The sequence below is a fragment of the Camelus bactrianus genome, chromosome 13, assembly GCF_048773025.1.
Source record: "Camelus bactrianus isolate YW-2024 breed Bactrian camel chromosome 13, ASM4877302v1, whole genome shotgun sequence".
NCBI classification, from domain to species: Eukaryota; Metazoa; Chordata; class Mammalia; order Artiodactyla; family Camelidae; genus Camelus; species Camelus bactrianus.
This window is the reverse complement of record NC_133551.1, coordinates 65,567,802-65,588,614: the sequence shown is the minus strand read 5'-3', so window position 1 is coordinate 65,588,614 and position 20,813 is coordinate 65,567,802. Positions and strand designations below refer to the sequence as shown.

The following is a 20,813-nucleotide window of genomic DNA, read 5'->3' as shown; positions in this document are numbered from 1 at the left end:
TAAGAGTGGTCCCCAAGGGAAAGTGTGAAGCACACATGGACACAGTGGCATCCTCCCACACTGGGACACACACTATATCCTTTGACCCCAAATCAAGGGGGGCTCCTCTCCCTGCCCTGGCCCCTCCCAGCATCCCCAGAGGCTCCCACCTGGGAGCCTGTCGGCCGGCCGGGACACACCCCGGGGGAGGAGCTGTTGTCGCGGTGGGGCCCAGCCCACACTGGCTGGTCCCCTTCCGCTCCTCTGCTGGCCCCAGGGGACCGACATGGCCCAGGAGCGTTGCACCCCCGCCCTGGAGCTCGAGCACCTCCAGCGGCTGCTGCTTTCCTGCCGGGAGGCCAAGAAGTCCGCCTACTGCCCCTACAGTCGCTTCCCCGTAGGGGCCGCCCTCCTCACCAGGGACGGCAGGATCTTCTCTGGTAAGGGCGGTGCCCCGGGGTCCCGATCCGTGGCAGCCTGGGCGGGAGGTCAGGGGAGGGCGAGGAGGGTGGGCAGGAGGAGTGGACTCTGTTCCCGCTTCCCTGGGCCGCCCCTGTAACGCTGCCCCTCGCCCCTGCCCTGCCTGCTGTCCCAGACTGTGGGGATGAGTATGCTGCTCAAATCCAGTGGCTTTCAATTCTTGGAGGACTGGGAAGAGGAGGAGAGATAGAGAAGGAAGTTGGAAGGGGAAGTAGGGCGGTGAGGCCATGAATGCAGAGCATCAGCAGTCCTGGGAGCCGGGAGGGAGAGGGTTAACACTGGCTGAGCCCCCTTCTGTCTGGCACCCTGCTAGGGCTCCCATAGTTACAGCAGCAAGTCCCCACCTCCCACCTACCCACCGAGGTGTCATGCCCATATTTCAATGAAGAAACTGAGGTCCAGATGTGACGCAACTTGCTCAAGGTCACACAGGTTGCTGTGAACAGGGCTAGGATCCCCCAAACCCTGCTTTCTTCCTGCCACCCAGTGTCTTGGGGGATGGTTGGGGGGTTCAATGAGGAATCCAGGGGTGACTCCTAAGTGGGGTGTGGGCCTTGCAGAGGGTCTTGGAGGAGAAAAGCCAGGCAGGGTTTGGGAACCAGCTACAAGTGCCGGCCTGGGGAGCCTGGGGACTGGAATCTGAGTCGGCACTAATCTGTTGCTAAGCTCCTCTTCTTTGGTTTGCTAGTTTTATAGAAGAGCTCACTGGAACAAAAATTCAAACTTGTTTCTGCTAAGCTTAGGGACATCCTCTTTTAGGACCGTGGGGAACGTGGCATGGAGGTGGCAGGGAAGCCATGCTTCTCCCCACCCCTCCCATTCCCACCATCACCCCGAGGCCAGATGAGAACTGGCACAGAGAGATGGATGGGAAAGCCCAGTCCCGCTGTCTAGAATCCCCCTTGCGCTTGGCAGCCGCTATTTAAAGGACCAGAGGCTCACATGTGCACATCAGCAGCCCCGGGGCCAGGTGGCAACCACTCACCCCACCCCTGCTCAGCTGGGAGTCTGCCTTGGGGCCCGCACCTCCCCCTCTACAGGGCCCCTTCTGGACTGTCCTTTGATGTTTCATGTTGTCTCTTGTCTTTTGAGGTTCCCTCTGGTTTCATAAATCTACCTGGGTCTTAAACATCTTTGCGCAGGAGAGGTAACCTTGAGTGACTGCTAGTATATAATGTTATCCATCTAACCCTTATAACCCTGCAAGGCCGTTCTTATATTGCTCCTCCGCAGAGAAGGAAACTGAGGCTCAGAAGGGTTAAATGCTCAAGGTCACAAACTGAGATTTGAACCCAGAGTTCCCTGGACTCCCAAGTTTGCTTTCCTGTGGGGAATAAAGAATCTCTGAGTGTCATGTGGAAATTCAGGCCTGGCCCAGTGGCTTAGATGAGCTTTAAACATTAACCAACACCACAAACAACATCGCAGCCCATACTGCCCCATGGCTCCAGGGCCTTCGATTGTTTCCAGCACCTCGATATCCCCTCCAGATGGTGTTCATCCTGGCATTGATGTCTTCATTCAACAAATATTTGCCAAGCACCAATTATGTGCTAGGTAACGTACCAAGTGCTGAAAATAGCACTGTGAGCAGAAATGACAGTCCTGCCCCCATGGAGGGCCCCTCCTCTTGCACAGGCCATGGCTCAAAGTGTGAGTCCCAGTCAATGACTGTAGGAGCGAATGGATGAGGTGAGCTGGAGTGAGGCCTGTTTAAACTGCAGGGAAGGACCTGATGTCATCAGAGAAAGGGCCATGCAGTGGGCATTTACGGAGGCCTTCTGGGTTGGGGTACAGGCCCTGGGGGAGTTAGGGCCTCCTGCAGGGTTTGCAGCCTGGTGCTGCTGTTTCTCAGCTGTGTGACCCTGGGTAAGACCCTTCCCCCTTCTGAGTCTCAGCTTACGCATTGGTAAACAGGATCACAGCGTCCGCCTCTCAGGATGGCCGTGAACAGAGCTGGTGCGCCTGGCCCGGCGGTCCTCCCTGGTTGTTGGCACCTGTGCTGCATCAGTCACTAAATATGTTGAATTTCACCCCTGGTTGTGAGACGTTAAATGAGCTACTGCCTTTAAGGAGCTGAAGTGATTAGCACAGCTTCTGGCCCACAATAAGAGTATCACAAATGGCGGCTGCTTCTACTACTGCTCTTCACAGGGTGGTGGTGATGGTGATGATGGTGATGATGATGATGATGATGGTGGTGATTTGGAGGCAGGTGGTAGAGGACTTCTGAAGGCCAAGTAGAAACACTGAGATTTGATGAGGTAGGAAACAGGAAGCCAGGAAGAGTAACACGAAGTAGGGTTTGAGGACAGTGAGTCTGACAGGTACTCAAGGAAGGCTAGGGCAGAGGAAAGAGTGTCAGGGGACGATGTCTGTCTTGCTCACTGACAGCACATTGCCTGGCGTATGGCACATCCTCAGTTAAGGTTTGCTGAATGCATGAATGAGTGGTATGGGCTAGGGCAGGGGCAGGTAGGATGAAGAAGGAAGCATCTGAGATTGTACAGGACAAATGGACTGAGCCTGGGCTGGACAACATTAGAATGAAGAAAAGGATTATGGTTCCGAGATTTCCAGCCAGGGAGAACAGGAGAATGATGAGGCACTGACCGAGGACATGGTGGACAGAGACCAACAGCAATATTAACAGCAACAATGGATTGAGCATCCCCCAAGCACTGGATATGGAAGATCTGTAATCTCACAGCCACCACATGAGCGGAGACAGTGAGTGTTACATGCATTGGAGCACTTTCAACTGCAAACGCCAGAAACCAACCAGAACTACAATGGGCAAAGGTAGATCTTGCCTCAGGGACAGCTGGATCCAGGAACTCAAATACTATCATCCCTTTCTTTATCCTTCTGGGTGCTGATTTCTTTCTCTTATCTTAAATGTGGGCTTTCTCCAGGCATCAGGGAACATGCACATAGGCAGCCCTTAGTTTATATTCTTACAGCCTCAAAAGCACAGAGGAAAAAACTCTTTCCCACTAGCTCAAGATGGAAAAATAACAGGGAAGGGCTCTAACTGGTCCATCTCCAATCACGTGCCCATCCCTGGGCCAATCACTGTTCTCATGATGGGGTAGCTGGATTGGGCCAGCTGATTCACACACATACTCCTCAGTGCAGGGTGGATGGGTCTGTTACCAGAAGAAGGAGTGTGGGTGTGCCAAGCAGACCAAGCCAAGAGCCAAAGGCATATTATCTAAAAAAGATAACTGAGGATCAGTTTTGTCTGAATCTAAATGCTCTTTTTGCTGCCCCTCGCTACAGGGTGGATATGCAGACGTGGGCAGAGAGATTTGTGCTGAGGAGGGGGAACAAATGGAGGGCATTGACCAGAATCCCTGGATCTCCTTACTTAGAAGGAAAAGGAGGGTAGATGGCAGTAAGGCAGGGCTTGAAGAGCAGGGGAGCGTCAACAACCAGAGGAAACCTGATAGTGCACCAGGAGGTGAATTAAAGACTATTAGGAGGCAGAGAGGGCACAACTGAACTTAAGACACTGTGAGTTTATAGTGGGACAGGTGTGCCCAGCTCAGTGACTTTCTCCAGCTGCACAAAAGACCAGCCTCCTTGGAGATTCCACCTTACAGGCAATTCAAAAGCAAGTCTGACAGCCTTGCTGTCACAATCTTGTAATAATGATCATATTCCCTCTGTCACCCCTGACCCCGGCCAGCCTTGTGCCCCTCGCCAGTGGGCCACCAGGATGGTGATATATACAACACCTGCCTTCTGTGGTTGCTGTCAGGGGAGCTGCGGAGAGAGGAGAAGCTAACGGGGAAGAAAGAGCTGCTGGGGAAGGGGAGGTGAGGACACAGAGAGAAGCGTTAAAATGGGACAGAAGGGGGACTGGGCAGGGGAACTGGAGTCAGCCCAGGGCCTCCCACGTGACAGTGCCTCCCACGTGACAGTGCCCAGCCAGCATCTGTGCAATGCCAGGTGGGAGAGGCGTGGGGGAGAATCATGGGGGATCACTCTCTGCCCACCCAAGGGGTGGGGGAGTTTCTCTTCTTCAGCTCATGCCCTGGGACAGTGGTCTGTCTCTCCCTTTCCTCTTCTCTCTAGGGGCACTTCAGCACTCTCTATGTTTCATTGCCACTTATGGGAAAGGGCACTTTACTGAATCAACTCTAATTAATTTTGGAGGGGAAAAAAAAAACTTAAAAAAAAAAACAACCCACTACAGGACATCCTGGTTAATCACTGTATCTAGCTTGTCTTGGCTTAACCTTCAAACCTGATCCTTCATCCGTCTTCCCCTAGACCAACCCCTGCCCTCCATATTCCCTCCCTTGGGCTTCCTTCCTCCTCCGTGACCATTCTTTGGTGCTTTCTATGGCCCTGCTCCATGGCGGTTGACCCGCTGCAGGCCCCCCCGCCCCACCCACCGCACCTCCAGGTGAGTCAAAGCAGGCCTCCCTAACCAGATTCCTCTCTTCACCGCCCTGCCCGCCCACCCACCATGCCCCGAGTCCCACCATCCCCTCCACTGTCACTCAAAAGTGGCTCAGTACAGCGATGAGCCGCCTCTAAAACCCCTCCACTCTATAGTTGAGTTAGAATAGAATTCATCCAGGAACCTGTGCGTTGTATTTGCAGTGGGCAGGGAGGCAGGAACGGGGAGAGAGTGGAGTATTTCTTCCAGCACATGGATGTGACATTCTCTAGTCCAGTGATTCTCACATGTGGCCCCAGACTCATAGCCTCAGCGCCTCCCGGGAACTTGTTAGAAATGTGAATTCTTGGGCTCCTGCCCAGAACAACAGAAGCAGAAGCTCCGGGGCTGGGGTTTAGAAGTCTGCTCTAAGAAGCCCTCCAGAAGGAGCTTATGCCCACTTACTTACCTGAGTGTAAGAACCACTGCTCGAATCTTAAGAGCCCTCAGAAGACAGAGTGGACGCAGAGATGGGGACTGGCTGTGAATCACCTCCTTGTGAAGTTCTTCCTTGTGAACTTCTTTCCTTGCTGATGTCTTGATGACATCCGACCCCAACCCTGCCTTAAGCACCAAACCACCTCAAAACCCAGCCTCAATGAAATGCCACAGAGAAAAAGGACAGTCCTTTGTATTTGCTGACAGACCGAGATGTGAGTCCTGGCTCCCGGCCTTCACCTCAGCTTTTACCTTCAGTAAAATGGGGTTATAATAGTATCTGCCTTACAGAGCTGTTAAAAAGATTACCAACATAATGCCAACAAAGTGTTCCGCGGAGTGCCTGGCAGATAGAAGGAAAGCAATAAAAGATTAAGAGAAAGCAATTAGTAATAATGGCACTACCATCATAGTGTTATTTTTGGTCCAATCTTATAATTATGGATTCCTATCTTGGTTGCAGTCCAGCCCATCTCTCCTGTGTGTTTCAGAGTAAGTGACAGCCACACCAGGAACAGAGTTGGTTTGCCCGGATAAATGACGTTTTGTTTTCTGGGCTTAGGCAAACAAAACAAAATTTGCCTTTCAGGATCACAGTTCATGGCCAAGGGCTTCCTTGTTCCTTTCTTCCTCATTTTTTTTTCTTTTTTTTAAAGCAAGACTGGGGAATTACACTTGAACTTGCTATAGGCCCTGAGGTTATTCCTTTGCATCTCAGAGATCTAGCCCTGAAGTGGGAAATTCCACTCATTCGATAATAAGTAACTGAGAACCTCACAGACCTCACCATTCAAGGCCCTGGTCACACTGCAATCAATGCACAACAGAGACAGTCCCTGACCTCTGGAAGTTTATACTTGGGAGATAATGGAGGAATTAGCTAACAAAGACATTTATTTCAGGAAAGGGTTAAATGCTGTGAAAAGTACTAAAGCAGGATAAACAGACTGAGAAGGTTGCAGGCAGTGGGGGGAGGAAGCAATTTTACATAAGAGTGATCAGGGAAGGCTTCTCTGAGGAGGTGACATTTGAGCAGAGACCTGGGTGGAATGAACCATGTGCCTATAATGGGAAGAGAGTTCCAGGCAGTTACAACAGCCAGTGCAAAGGCCCTGTAGCAGGAGTGTACTTGGCATCTTAGGGGAAAAACTGGAAAGCCAGTGGGCCTGGAGAGCTGAAGATGAGGTCCGAGAGGTAGGCAGGTTAACACCAGGTTACAAAGGCCTTGTAGCCATGGAAAGGATTTCAAAGTTGCCTGAAGGACAGAGTCAGGGCCACTGTCACATCTCATCTAGTAGAAGCTCAGTCATACAGGCCGACCACCACCAAAGCCTTGACTTTCATGCAATTAATAGCAGCAGTTAGCAGCCGCTGAACACTCACTCTGTGCCAGGCTTTGTGCTAATTGCTTTACATGCATGATCTCAACTCATTCTCACTGGAGGCCTGCGAGGAAGACGCTGTAATTTTCATTTTACAAATGAGGACACTGAGCCGCAGGGAGGTTCAGTCCCTCGCCCAAATTCTCAGAGCCAGGAGGGCAGAAGGGAAGCTACGGGCTCTTTCCACAAAATTCTGTTTGAACAGAGGGTTGTGTGGACGCACACCCATCCAAAATAACCTCTTTCTCTCCTAAACTGGTCCACTGAAATTTTTTTTGTATATTCACTTTCCTTTAAATTTTAACACACAGTAAAGGAAGGTTTCTTTATATGAGGCCATTCTGAACTTCAAAAGCAGACACAGGCAATCATCCTGAGAGACTGGGTCTTCTGCAATCTGGCAATTTGCTTTAACAGCGCATCAGCAAAACCCAAGCTTTATGTGAATCATGTCTAATGGGAATTGTGTCCCTGAGTCAGGGACAAGGCAGGGCTGGGAGGGTGGCCAGTGGAGTGGAGTGGGGAGCCAGGCAGGCAGGGATCTGAATCTGGGAGAGGCAGAAGTTAAGTGCAGCGAGGTCAAAGATCAGCAAAGGTGGGATGGGCAGGCAGGTATGAACAGGCCAGGGTATGTTTAAAGGAAGTCATTTCAGGCAGGCGTCAGGAACCTAGTCAGGGCTAGACTAGGTAGGGAACAAGAGAGACTCATTCACTGACTTGTTTAACTTTCGCTGACCCAGCAGAGAGGTGGAGCAATAAGGGGTCAGTTGTTCAGGCTACAGTAACTCACGTGTGAACATGAACAAACACTTGGCTAAAGCAGGCAGTCAATCAGTGCCAACCACTCCTTCAGGGGTGCAACTCCCTGACCGCTCCCTGTATCCCAACTGTTTTAAATGATTCCTGTTGGGTTGCAAATGATAGAAGTACCTATAAACTATTTTAGACAAAAAGGAGGGTGTATTGGTTCCTAGAACTAAACTGTGGAAAAGCTGGAGTGTCTCTGAGCTTCAGGGGCAGCTGGCACCAGACCAGACTCTTTTCTGGCCATCTTTCATCTGAGTGTCCATTTCATTGTCTCCTATTGGTCTCCTCCATGAAGAAGGAAACCAGGCCACCAGGCCCAGCTCCTAGTATTGGAGAGGAACTGAAGTTCCCTCATGGGGAAGAATTCTGATTGGCCCCGTGTGGGTCAAGTGTTCATCTCTGATTCGCTCAGTGTGGTCAGGTGCTCAGTTCTGATTGGCCCAGTGTGGTTAGGTGCTCAACTCTGATTGGCCCAGTGTGGGTCAGATACTCATCCTTAGGCCAATAACAAAGGCGTGTGAGGAAAGATGGCAGCTCCCATTTCAACTACACGCTGAGAAATTAGATGGGGCTTATTCTCCAGGAAAGAAAAAAAAAAAGGAGGAAGAGGTACTACGTTTCCAAAACTTAAATGCTCACTATGGTCTACCCTTTGGTGACCTGTGCACACACCCTTTTTCCGCAAAGCAGAATGTCAAACGTGTTCCCACCTAATACCACGCAGCCATTTCATGCTGGACAGAGAACGCACTTAGTCTCCTCCCAACAGATGACCTGTGGCCAGAGCAGGGCCCAGGAAGCAGGCCATCTAGTGACACCCGTTCCTCTCCACGAGTTCTGGATATGAAAGCCTGTGAGCCTGAGAACCGTGACAATGGTTAATGGGTTAAATCTTCGCCTCCTAACACACCAATATAAATAATGAAGGGACAGAAAAATACATGAGGAAAATATAGGAGGAGATAGTGGCCAAACAAGTTCCAAACTTGATGAATACAGGAGGAACAAAATACTGCATAATCACAATGAAGACTCAGAGAAAAAGGAAGTGTAATAGGCAAGAAATGGGCTAAGTTGAAGAAACAGATCCAAATACAGTGATTCGCACAAGATGGCTGCTTGCTTTTCTCTCGTCTAACGGACCAGGGGTGGGCTGGAGTACAGGATGCATGGACTGTTCTGCTCTGCTCGCAGGGGTGTTCAAGATTAGCTTCCTTCCGTCTTGATGTACTGCCGTCTTCTAGAGGAGTGTCTGCATCTCATGTTCAAAACTGGCACACGTCATTAGATCCATGTTTCAGCCTCTGTTAAAGGGTGAGACGAAGTGAAGGGCAAGCGATGTTCTTACGAAAATGCCAGTTAGAAATTGCACCCAGCACTTCTGCTCACATCCCACTGGCTCAACCTGTAGGACTACCGGAAGCTTCCGGGAAGGCTGGGAAATGTAGTCTTCAGCAGGTAGCCATGTGCCCAGCTAAGCATCTATTGGGAGAGTGACCACTGGGAACAATTAGTCTTTACCACAAAACCCTCTGTGGCCTTTAAGCATCTGTGTATATCTCTTTACCCACTTACCGCTTTCCTGAGGATGGCAGTCCAAGATCTATCCAGTCACTACATCGAGGTCTAAGAGCGGGATCCTGAGGTGGTGCACAGCCCCATTTCTTGGGTCCAGATGTGGCCCTGCTAATCTAATGGCCGGAAAATTAAAAAATGATCACCTTCCCTTCACTTCACACCTAATCCTGCTATATTCAACGCGGAGTAGGAAAGGCTAACAGTCATCAAATCTCCCAATAGGAAAAGGAAAGGACAGAACAGCTGGTGAACCAGACCAGGCAGTTATCAAACCTGCCGGGCAAGAAGTGTGAAGACTCGTTGCCCTGGGGTACACCTTGCCTTCCCTTTCTGCCCTGGGGGTAACCCTCTTGTCCTCTGTCTGCTGGGGCCCCTGGCTTTGCCCTCTGGGAGCTTCTTGGTTGACCATTATCATCCTCGGCCAAATACCTGAAGTGAGTGTCAAAGAGGATGCCCTCCTTGGGGGCACACAGCTCTCCCAACTTATTGATTGATTGATTGATTTTTTGGCTGAGAGTGGGGGTGATAATTAGGTTTATTTATCTATTTTCTTAGTGGAGGTACTAGGGATTGAATCCAGGACCCAGTGCATGCTAAGCACACATTCTACCACTGAGCTATACCCTCCCCATCCCTCTCAACTTACTTCTGATGGTAGAGTTTTGAGGGCCCAGGGATGTTTTTAGGGATTGAACAATCACAGGCTTTTGTGGGCCAGACTTTTAGCTTCTTTGGCTCTCCAACACTATCAAAACCTTAGAAACCTCTGGTCTGTTTGCTTCCAATCACTTTTATACAGGAGTACCACACCCAAAGAATCCTTTCTGGGGATAGTTCTTAAATGTGCCAACTCCCCTTTTGCAATAACTGGCTTTCCTGCCCAGCCCAACCCTACTGCCTAATTTTAGTGGTGGCTACCTTGACGGACCCAGAACAATGGCTGGGCGGAGATGACAGCCTTAATCAGATCTCTGCCACAGGGCTGACTCACATTGCCAGGAAGAGAAATCCGGTGGTAGGAAACATGGTCTGCCTTCCAGGTTATCACAGGGCAGGGCTGTACCAAAGGGTCTGCCACAGAGCAGCGAGGGCTACTAGCTTTCTGTCTTGCCTTGTCTGTATTTCCTTTCACGTTGCCCAACCGCTAAGCCAAGGCTACTTATTTTCAATCTTTTGTTGTTGTTGTTAGAGCTACATCTTATTTTCAGCACAAATCTCAGTATTAGTTAGATATAGGTTCAGTTACTCTAACACAAAGATCCCAAAATACAATGACTCAAACATGACAGAATTCTCTTTTTCTCTCACATAATGATTTGGCATAGGCAGCTGGTCCGGGGCAAATAGGCAACTCCACTCTGCTCTATGCGTTAACCAGGGTCTCCCAGGTTCCTTTTGTTTTGTTGCCTTTCCATCCCGATGACCATAAAGCACATGGTCAAAGCGGTCTTACCCCATCCCAGCCTGTGGCGAGGAGGGAAAAAAAGGAAGGGCAAGCAATCTCTTTACAAAAGATGTGATCTAAAAGTTTCCCACCTCCCTTTGGCCCACCTCCCATTAAGTAAACTTAGTCACATGGCCGTACTGTGCTGCAAGGGAGGCTGGGAAATGTAGTCTCTGAGTGGCCATGTGATCAGCCATGTCGGAAAGGGCATCACTGGCATTGCTTAAAGGAAGGAGAAAATGAACACTGGGGAACAATGAATATCCTGCCTCAGGGAGCAGGGCATGCTACGGAGAGTGACATACCATGTATCACACCCTGATGGTCGGGGGAGAAAGTCCAGCTCCTGTGACCATTTCTTCATGGTCTCACCTCCCTAAAAATGGAGAGTCTGTTAGTCAGCCAATCTGGTTATGCCAACATTTCGTCTCCTGGAAGCAGCTCTTGCCCACTATCCCCAGGGACTCTCCGGACAGGGACACTGGTGAGGACCCGCTTACTGTAGGCTGTGCAGCCGCAGTAGCCCACCTCCCTCCGGAGGCCTGGAGATTGATTGCCTTGAGGCTTATGCAATCATGGACACCTTTTGCAAAGCTTGGGGACTTTTTGTTTGTTAGTTTGTTGGTTTTGACAGTTTGTTTTGCAATACAACCCAGGTTAAACTCTGACAGCTGGTATCTACACCAAAAATTTTACCCAGGCCCAATCTTTGAATCTGAATCACCACCACGCCCTACCCTGTGACTTCTATCTCTGAGATCCAGGGGGCTCTGCTCACCATCTTAAGCCTCTGCATCTCCCTTGGCCTTGACCTCTGCTGGGGAGATGAGGCTGGGTTCATGTGCCCTCTTATGCTCCCGCTGCTCCCAGGCTATGCTTTGAGATGCAGGCACTGGGTAAGTGATGAGAGTGGGAGGTTCTTGGGAAGGGCCACCACACCAGTGGGGTCACAGAGCCTCCCAATGCTTCCGGTCAAATTACCCTCTCCTTCTTACCACCTTGTTCAGAGTAGCGAGTCCCTCCCTGCCCTGGAATGGGACAAGCCTTTTACTCAACACATGCAACAGGAAGTGGTTCTGCTGGAAATACCGCTGGGCTCTCCTCTCTTCTCAGGGTGCAACATAGAAAATGCCTGTTACCCGCTGGGCGTCTGTGCCGAACGAACCGCTATCCAGAAGGCCATCTCAGAAGGGTACAAAGAGTTCAGGGCAATTGCTATCGCCAGGTGAGTGCAAAAGGCAGGTCGTAGCAATATCCATTCATCTGTTCAGCCAACATCCATCACACACCTGTTATTAATCCATTCATTCATCTAGCGTGTTTATTCTGTGCCTCCTATGTGCCAGGCACTGCAGGGCTGGGCTGAGTGCTGAGGGTAGAAGATAAATAAGAAGTGGACACTGCCCTTGGTGAGCTTGAAGAGCAGGTAAACAACCAAGACAACTCTAAGACAAGGGTAGGTGTGCTGTGGTTCTAATAATAGCACAAAGTACAGCAGAATCCCTACAAGATACGACAGAAAGGCAGCATAGAAACCTAAAGCTAGAGGGACCTAAAGATCACCTGGTATAGACTGACTCCTTGGCCATTATACCCATTTTACAGCTGAAGGAACTGAGGCCCAGAGAAGTTGAGCAACTTTCCTGGGAATTAGTGGCAAAGCCAGGACAAATGTCTGGAATCTCACCAGGGCTGATTCCACTGTGCCCTGCTGGGCCAGGAAAGGAAGCTCTCTTCCCTGCCCTCCTTGAGCTGGTACTGGGATCTTTCCTTCACTGTGCAAGCCTGTTCCTTCACTTGGCAAGAACCAAGGATACGAGGACAAGCTGGTGGGGTGACAGCCAGGTAAACCCAGGTTAGGGGCTGAACTAACCAGATTTCAGCCTGAGTTCTGGCTGAACAAGAGCTCTTATCAACTCTCTCTGCATGCCCGAACATAAATATCCAAGTTCCCACATGTGTACCCTCAAAGAGAATTCTTGCTGGCCCTGGACCCAGACTTAGTGGATCCAGTATTCAAGGCATGTGAACGGGCTCTTTGGTTCATTTGGACCCCATTACACTTCCGATTTAATGATGGATTGCTCTTGTGTGTACCGTTGCACTGTCTATGAGAGAGAGTTCTCTGAGCAAGTGATGCTGCAAGAAAATAAAACACGGGAAATGTTGAATCCACCCAGAAAGAGACTGAATGGCTGACAAAGGGTTGGTCTTAAGGGATATCTGGGCGCACGGGTGATGGACTAGGAGTGAATGAGCTCTTCATTGTGGTAGAGGGGCAGGGTCTTTCTGGCAGAAATATAGGGGCCCAGAGCAAGGCCAATAGGGGTCGAGTGACAGAAACCAGCCCCCATTTCTTTTATCAGATTCTAAATTTGGCCCGATGGTCCACATCATTGAAGGTTTTTTCCCTGAGTACCTGGAGCTGAGGATGCCCTTCTGGAGGAGGGCCTCCGGCTTCCGAGAGCTCTCCCTGTGACCGAGTTCTGTTCTGGCTTCTCTCCGGCTTTTAGAAGGAATAAATGAGGCCGCGCTGGGAACATTTTGTGCAGATGAGCCGAGATCAGGATGTGAATTACACTTTATAAAAAGGGGGTGGGGTGGGGAATAACTCAGTTTCAAAGCTGATCCAAGAAAATAATGATATTCTGGGGGAAAGGAGGCCAAAGTCAACGAAAGGATAATGGCGAGGTGGCCTTGCTCTGTTTAGAATGTTCTGGATGAAAGACTTTTTCTCTTGGTCATTATCTACTTTGAAACATGACTGGGTAATGCTAGTGATGATTAGCAAATGTCCTTGTTTATACAAAAACTGCATTTTCCCAACACCCAACTGCTCCTCTCCGGGTACTCAGCCGGTGCCGGCATCCCTGAGCCAGAAACACAGTCATTACTGCACTAATGATTTTTAAATTGAGAGTGTGCATTGAAAGGATGAGTGGGAAGCAGCAGCCCCCTTGTTAACATTGATGGGTGTGAGGAGTCTAAGAGACCCCCTTCGAGATCTGTCAGATGGAGAGCGTGCAGCTCAGGCGGGATTTTGCTAATGGGGAGATAAGCTTGCCCCCGCTGGGGTCTCCGCTGTCATCTTCCAAGTCAAGAGGTTTCCAGCCTGTCAAGTCTGATAAGCTGGCCTCGGCGTGTGGATCAAGGTCAGCACGAACCACAGGGAACTCTCACGTCCCAGCACAAAACAGGAGAGATAAAGGGCAGAGAAGAGGGAGAAGAGGTGGGGCGTGAGGAGGGAGGGTCCCTCTGCACCCAGCGCATTCTGGGATGCTTCTTTCTCCCAAGCTTTTAATTCTTACTCTTGGCTGGAACGTTGAGTAATGCTAAAGAGCCCAGGCTCCAGGATCGGTGAGACCTGGTTTCAAATCCTGCTCCGCTGTTGACCTCAGGCACATTGCTTCAGCAATCAGAACCCGGCTTTTCTTCATAAAGCGAAGGAGGGTAACACCTACCCACTGGGCTGTTGGGAAGACTCTGAGGATGCAATAAATTAAAACTATCATTTGAACATTATCATTATTACTCTGCAGGCTGCAGAACTATCCACGTCAGAGCACACAGACCCTGGGTCCAGTCATGGTTACCAGCTCTGTGACCTTGGGCAGACCGCTTCACCTTTCATGACTGATGACACGTAGACAATAAGAGTACTTATATTGCCCCTATCTTAGAGGATTTTGGAGGATTAGATAGGTTACATCACGTATGGTCCTTAGCACAGTGCCTGGCACACACAAGGGCAATGTTAAATGTGAACCATTCTTACTATCGGGCTGACTCCCAGTTCTCAGAGCCACGCTACCAGGATGCACCACCATCTTGTGACTTTTGGTGGTTGAACTTGAGGCCAAATCCAACATCCCAGTGGAATGCATGTTCACATCCTACCTTGAAAACCCTAATGCAGCTCACCCTGTCGAAGGAGCTGTCCCTTGAGCAGTTACCCACACGTGTCACAAGATTCAGAAAGGAAGTAGTGAGCTTGGTAGGGGCCAGATCACACAGAGCCATCCAGGCCACTGAAGGGAGGCTGAATTTCACTCAAAGCACCCCTCGCATGGTCCTAACCACAGTCTGCCTGAGTTATGGCATTTACATTCAGATTTTTATCTCCCTTCCAGACAGCAAGTTCTTTCTCAGATGCAAGGAGCCCGGTTTTCTCATCGACTCACACATCTCTTGTTATCACCTAATATATCATAATACTGTATACGATAAGGTACTAAAATTATGACAGAGCTTCTATACGTAAAGGAATAGTGCCTAGTAATTAGTAGAGGCAACAACAATAGATGCAGAGCACGCTGAGGTTTACAAAGCCCTTCGCACGCCCAGCTCATTTTAGATTCCTGCATTTCTACAAAGTGGACAACATTTATTACTCCTCACATTTTGTAGGCAAAGAAATGAGCCTTGCATGGGTTAAAAATGACTTGGTCAGAGTCACACATAGTTAGTAGAAGTGTTACCCCAAAAAGTAAAGACCCCAGTTCTTGTCTTACCCAAAAGATAAGTTTACTGTTGGGAGACAGTGCATCGTGTATTGAAAGACTTTTAAAGGTTTATTTAGAAAAGGAAAAGCACACCTTCAAGAACGGGGGGCGGGCTGATCCAAGGGAGGAAGAGCGGCAGGTTTTGTCTCCCCCTCCTCATACCCTCGCTTAGATGTCGTCTCTTGATTGAGTGACAGTTCTTGTCCCTGGAATGCTTAGTCATGTTTGGCCCCTTTGGGCGTGTCCTCACCATGGTGTACACAGAAAAACCCATGGGGGGCCCTAAACCACAATGTTAATTATAACACAATGAACATTGGGTCGTGTCGGGTTAAGTCCTTTCTGCTACCACGCAGTCGTGGCTGTTGGGTTCTAACTGGTTTCTTGCTGGCGCTCATTTAGAAGTAAAGTGCTTTTATGCTGGAGGAGGGCACAACATCATCTTCCAGACCATCCTTCCTCTCCTCCACCTGTCTGCCTGCTGCCCCCACTAATCTAACTACCTAACAAAAGGAGGAGCCGTTCAAGAACCCAGTTTTAAATCCTACCATCTTCCAGAGATATCACCGAGGTGTGGGTCTTAGAAGAGCAAAGATGATGGTGGCCACTGGCCTAACCTCTGGTGCCTCATCGGGCTTGGAGTTTCTTGCAGTTTACTCTTTCTTTAAGCACCATCCTTTGTCCTGCTCAGAGCTGGAGGGTTGCCTGCAGGTGCCCTCATTCTCAGAGACGAATCCTAGGCTGTAAGCTTCTCTGCTCTGACTTTCCCAGGTGCAAGGAGCTCAGTTTTCTCATTTACTGACACTTGTCTTATTTTTTCATGCCTCTGGGCCTTTGCACATACTGTTTCCTTTGCCTGCAACACAGAAAAACTCAGAGCTTCAGGATAGAACCTCTGGGGGAGAGGTTATAGCTCAGTGGTAGATCGTGTGCTTAGCCTGCATGAGGCCCTGGGCTCAATCCCCAATATCCCCTTTTAAAAAATAAATAAACCTAATTACTTCCCACAAAAAAATTTTTTTTGGAAAAAAAAGAAAGAATAGCACCTCTGTTACTTTATCTCACTGAACCTGTGTCCTTGGAGGTAAAATGATCATTCTGATACTCGGGTTATACTTAGAATTAAATGAAATAATGTATATAGAGTGTCTGGTACAATAGCAGGGGCTCAGTCATGGTGACTTAGGAACTCTACACCTGCTCCATTAAATATTCTCTCTCCTTCCCTAAGAAGGGGTTGTCCCCCTCTAACCATGCATTCTTACTGTATTTTGTTTAAAATAATAACTCATCTAGTTTTCTGTGTCACCCACTGGGCTGAGCAATCTCTCGAAGGCCAGAGACAAATTCTCCTTAACCTTTGTGTCCCTGGGGTAGAAGTGACAGCCAGTGCTCACTAAATGTGTATTGAACACACTGATGAAAATAATGGTCCTGCCCACAGCCTTGCCTCTTGCAAGTGTGGAGAGCTCTGTGCGCGTCTTCTCAGCCTCCAAGACACAGCACATCTGTGAACTAGGAACTGCCTGGCAGGATTTGACTTAATCTGGAGCACGGCAGGACGCAGGGCCTGAATTTTAACAACTGCCCTCATGCCTCAGAAGAGACTGATCCATGTCTGATTCTCTCCTTCCCCAGTGACCTGCAAGATGATTTTATCTCACCATGTGGGGCCTGCAGGCAAGTCATGAGAGAGGTAAGCAGCTTCTCTTTCTTCCTGGAACAGACGCCTCCCCGCTTTCCCAGGCTATGGGAGCCAAGCCAAGCTGCCGGCGGGGAGACACAGCGACTGTCCTGTTTGCTGGGTTGGCTGACTGCTAAGGCCTCCCCAAGCTTGCATGAGTCACTGGAAATTATTCTTTCATTCAACAAATACTTACTGAGTGAGCGTCTGCTCCGTGCTAGACATTGACCTTGCTCTGGGGAGACAGCAGTGAACGTCTAGTGCGGGAGACAGACAATAAACAAGGAGCAAAAGAAATAAACAGTAGAGTTTCAGAGAGTGATGAGGGCTACAGAGAGAAAAATGCAGGAAAAAAGGAGTCAAGAGTGACAGAAGGAACAGCTGACTGTAGATCAGGGTCAGAGGTCAGCAAATAGCAGCCCACGGGCAAATCCAGACTGCAGCTTGTTGTCAATAAAGTTTTATTGGCACACAGCCACGCCCATTCATTCACATATTGTCTCTGGCTGCTCTGACCCTACAACGGAGGAGATAAGTAGTTACAACGTGGACCTCATGGCCCACAAGGCCTAGAATATTTACTCTCTGCCCCTCTATGGAAGACAAGTTTGCCAACCCCTCCTTTAGATGGCCAGGAAGAGCCTCTCTGAAGATGACATTTGAGCAGAGATATAAACAATGAGAAAAGATGAGGCAAACAGAGGTCTAGAGGTTTCCAGCCGGAACCAGCAAGCTTAATGCCCATACACTTGGGTTGGAGTTAGAGAAGTCACGTGAAGGCCAGAGAAACTACAACACGGTGAGTGAGGAGGAGGAAGTGTTAGGATGTGAAGTCAGAGGGGCGGGCAGGGGCCAGATTACACAGGGCCTAGGAGGCCATGGATGGAGGGTATATTTTATTCCAAGAATAAAGGGAAGTGAATTATAGACTTAAAAATGGTTAAAATGGTAAATCTTATGTATAGGTTACGATATTAAAACAAAAGTTGGGGGAAGAAAGGAATAAAGGGAACTCGCTGGATGTTTTTAAGAACCGGCTGATGCACTTTCTAGAAAGGTCTTCTTGGCAGAAGGCCCCGGTTTCTTCAACTCTAAAAGCAAAGGGGAGGATTTGGTCGTGGGCTCTGAATCCAGGCTCAGTGCAGTGTTTGATGTGTATATGGACATTCAGGGAAGGGAGATGTCAGTAGCTTTGGTGGACTCACAGAGGGGCTGAGTCCCCCAGAATCTCCCAAGGCTAAAGCCAACAGTTTAAAGACTCCCCAGGCCCTGGAGCTCTGCTGTGACTTCATCAACCCCTCTAAATGCAGCATCTCATTTAACCTCCACATCCAGCCTATGAGGGGAGTGTGGGTCATTATCCCCAAAATCCCAGGGAAGTGAAATCACCTGGTGGGAGTCCCACAGCCGGTCGGTGGTGAGCTGATGTTCACGGTCGGTTCGGGCTGAACTGCAAAGCGCACAGCTGCCTCCCTGCCTTTGTGGTTCCAATTATTTCCGGCCACAGAGGAGATGTAATGGTGCTTTGCAGAATAGGCATTGCTTATTCCATGAGGCCTTCTGCTTTGGGAGTTGTTTGAATTGTGGGGGAGTGGGGGCTGTTGAAGTTATGCTTTTGTACCTCGGGGTTTAAGGTATCTGTTGAACATGCAGACACCTCCATCCGCCTCTTGCTTCTTGCCAGGACTGCAGACACAGTTAACAGAACTCATTTCCCAAACCCAGATGAAAAATGCCACCGCGAAGGCACTGAATTCACAACAGGGAATTCCTCTCCCCTTAGAGGGGCAGGAATGGCTGCCCGGCACCGTGGTATGTCCAAGGCCACATGAGGAAACCGCATCAGGACGCCAGCTCCCTGACTCCTGAGGCCCTAATTGCTCATTGCTGTTTTCTCTAAATAGATTAGATGCTGGCAAACCAGAGAAGGCAACTGGAAAAGCTGAAAGAGAGGCAAAACGGAAACCAAAATGCAAATAAACAGAGCTGAAGCTCGGGGGCCAGGGATCTGGCACTTAAACTCTTCTCCATTCAGCTTTCACCCATACCCTCAGGCAGAGCCTGCCAAGCAGACTTCCTTCCTTAAAAACCTTAATTTTAAAAAGCAAGGAGATGGGTTGTGCCTGGTAATAATGTGGTGATTCAGACCGAAGCGTCAGGAAGACAGGATGCAAACCTGAGCGGTGACTAGTAACCACTAGTCGTCAAAAGCAGTGGCTTCCGTTAATGAAGTATTTACTGTGTTGCAGGCACTGCATGCCTGGAATTTATACCCATCCCCCCTAATTCTCACAACACCTGGCCAGGTAGAGCCTCAGTCTGTTGACTCCAACCCCAGAACTCTCCATTAGCCACAGCTGATTTAACTCTCCACCGAGGACACTCTCTTCCTGCCTAAAACATTTCTTTGTCTCCTTCACAGATCAAGGCTGCTGAGTCTCATAGAGTTTTTGTTTTGTTTTGTTTTTTTTGAAATTTTCTTTTTTGATGGAATTACTGGGGATTGAACCCAGGACCTCGTGCATGCTAAGCACACACTCTACCACTGAGCTATTTCCCTCCCCCGCAAAGAGCTTAATCATTTGCCCAACATCACACAGCAACCAAGTGGTTGCTCTGTAAGAGTAAGCAAGTCCTGATCTGTAAGAGAAAGATGGAGACACAGATTTGGGCTAAAATTCTGCTTTGTGGGCATTATCCTGCTAAGCCTCAGTTTCCTCATCAGTAAAATGGGGATAACATCCACCTACCTCAAATTGTAGATAGTGAAATCCTGCATGTTCAAAGTCTGGTCTGTGAAGAGACAGGCCCGCGACTTCTCCTGGCCGTGGGGAGTAAACGGGAGGCTATAAGGGAAGCTGACGTTCCTCGTTCTTTGTCACAGCAGAAGGAGTCTGGTCCCAGGGGTTAGATTTTGTTCTCTTTTTTTTAACCTTTATTGTGTTATGGTCCCTGTACAGTAAACTACATATATTTCAACCGTACAATTTGATGACTTTTTATATGTGTATATACCAATGAAACCACCACCACAATCAAGATAGCTAACATTTCCATCACTCCCAAGAGGTGTAATTTTCAAACTCCCAATTTATCCCTTCCCACCACCTTTAATCTCTGGTAACCATAAGTCTGTTCTCTATGTCTGTGAGTCTGTTTCTGTTTTGTAAATAAGATCATTTGTGTCCTTTTTTTAAGATTCCACATATAAGTGATACCATATGGTATTTTTCTTTCTTTCTGGCTTACTTCACTTAGAATGACGATCTCCAGGTCCATCCATGTTGCTGCAAATGGCATTATTTTATTCTTTCTTATGGCTGAGTAGTATTACATTGTGTGTATTTATATATATACACCACGACTTCTTCATACAGACATCTGTCAGTGGACAGATTTCATTCTTATAAAGCCCTGCGTGGGTCCTTGATCACAGAATGGAGCATTTACTACCCATTAACAATGTGCCAGGCACCGTGCTAACTGTTTAACGTGCCATCTTTCATTGGCTCCTCCCTCAAGCTCTACAAACCAGGTACGATTATTGTCATTCCCATTTTATAGGTAAGGAAACCAAGGCACAGAGAGGAACGTTAGACAGTAGGAGGTCCGCCCTAACCCCTTGGCCACACTGCCTCCCTCCCTAACACCGGCTTTGCCTCTTTTCCAGTTTGGCACCAACTGGGCTGTCTACATGACCAAGCCAGATGGCACTTATGTTGTCAGGACAGTCCAGGAGCTGCTGCCTTCCTCCTTTGGGCCCGAGGACCTGCAGAAAATCCAGTGAAGAATGGAGAGCACCACCGCCTGGGAGACCCTGGGTTCCCACACGTGCCTAAAGGGACAGCCACCCAGAGAACTTCACAAAGACATTTTCACAGACCCAAGGACATCTGCCAAATGGGCCCCAACCCCGCAGGCACTGGGCAGAGATGATTTTTCCAAATTCCACACAAGCACTGGGGTTTCTACTGGAGTGAGAAAGGGTTTCACTCCAGCCTGGACCAGAGCCCCTCCTTGTAATTTGCTTTGTCCTCCCCGGGACGCAGAGCACCCTGTCCCTGTCTTT

The 20,813-nt window shown here is 49.1% G+C and overlaps 1 protein-coding gene and 1 long non-coding RNA gene across 2 annotated transcripts; one reads left to right on the top strand and one right to left on the bottom strand.

The window, feature by feature from the left end:
- The first annotated feature begins 195 nt into the window (after window positions 1-195).
- On the top strand, window positions 196-20,668 carry CDA (cytidine deaminase). Its single transcript, XM_010957430.3, has 4 exons — window positions 196-419; window positions 11,672-11,783; window positions 16,699-16,756; window positions 20,415-20,668. The coding sequence occupies exons 1-4, from the start codon at window positions 266-268 to the stop codon at window positions 20,529-20,531; spliced, it is 441 nt and encodes a 146-aa protein (XP_010955732.2). The 5' UTR covers window positions 196-265; the 3' UTR covers window positions 20,532-20,668.
- LOC123617538 (uncharacterized) lies at window positions 8,577-11,623 on the bottom strand. The gene is made up of 3 exons (XR_006725687.2): window positions 10,864-11,623; window positions 9,112-9,227; window positions 8,577-8,840 (listed from the first exon to the last, which is right to left on the bottom strand). It is a non-coding gene; the product is annotated as an uncharacterized LOC123617538 (long non-coding RNA).
- Window positions 20,669-20,813: the final 145 nt, after the last annotated feature.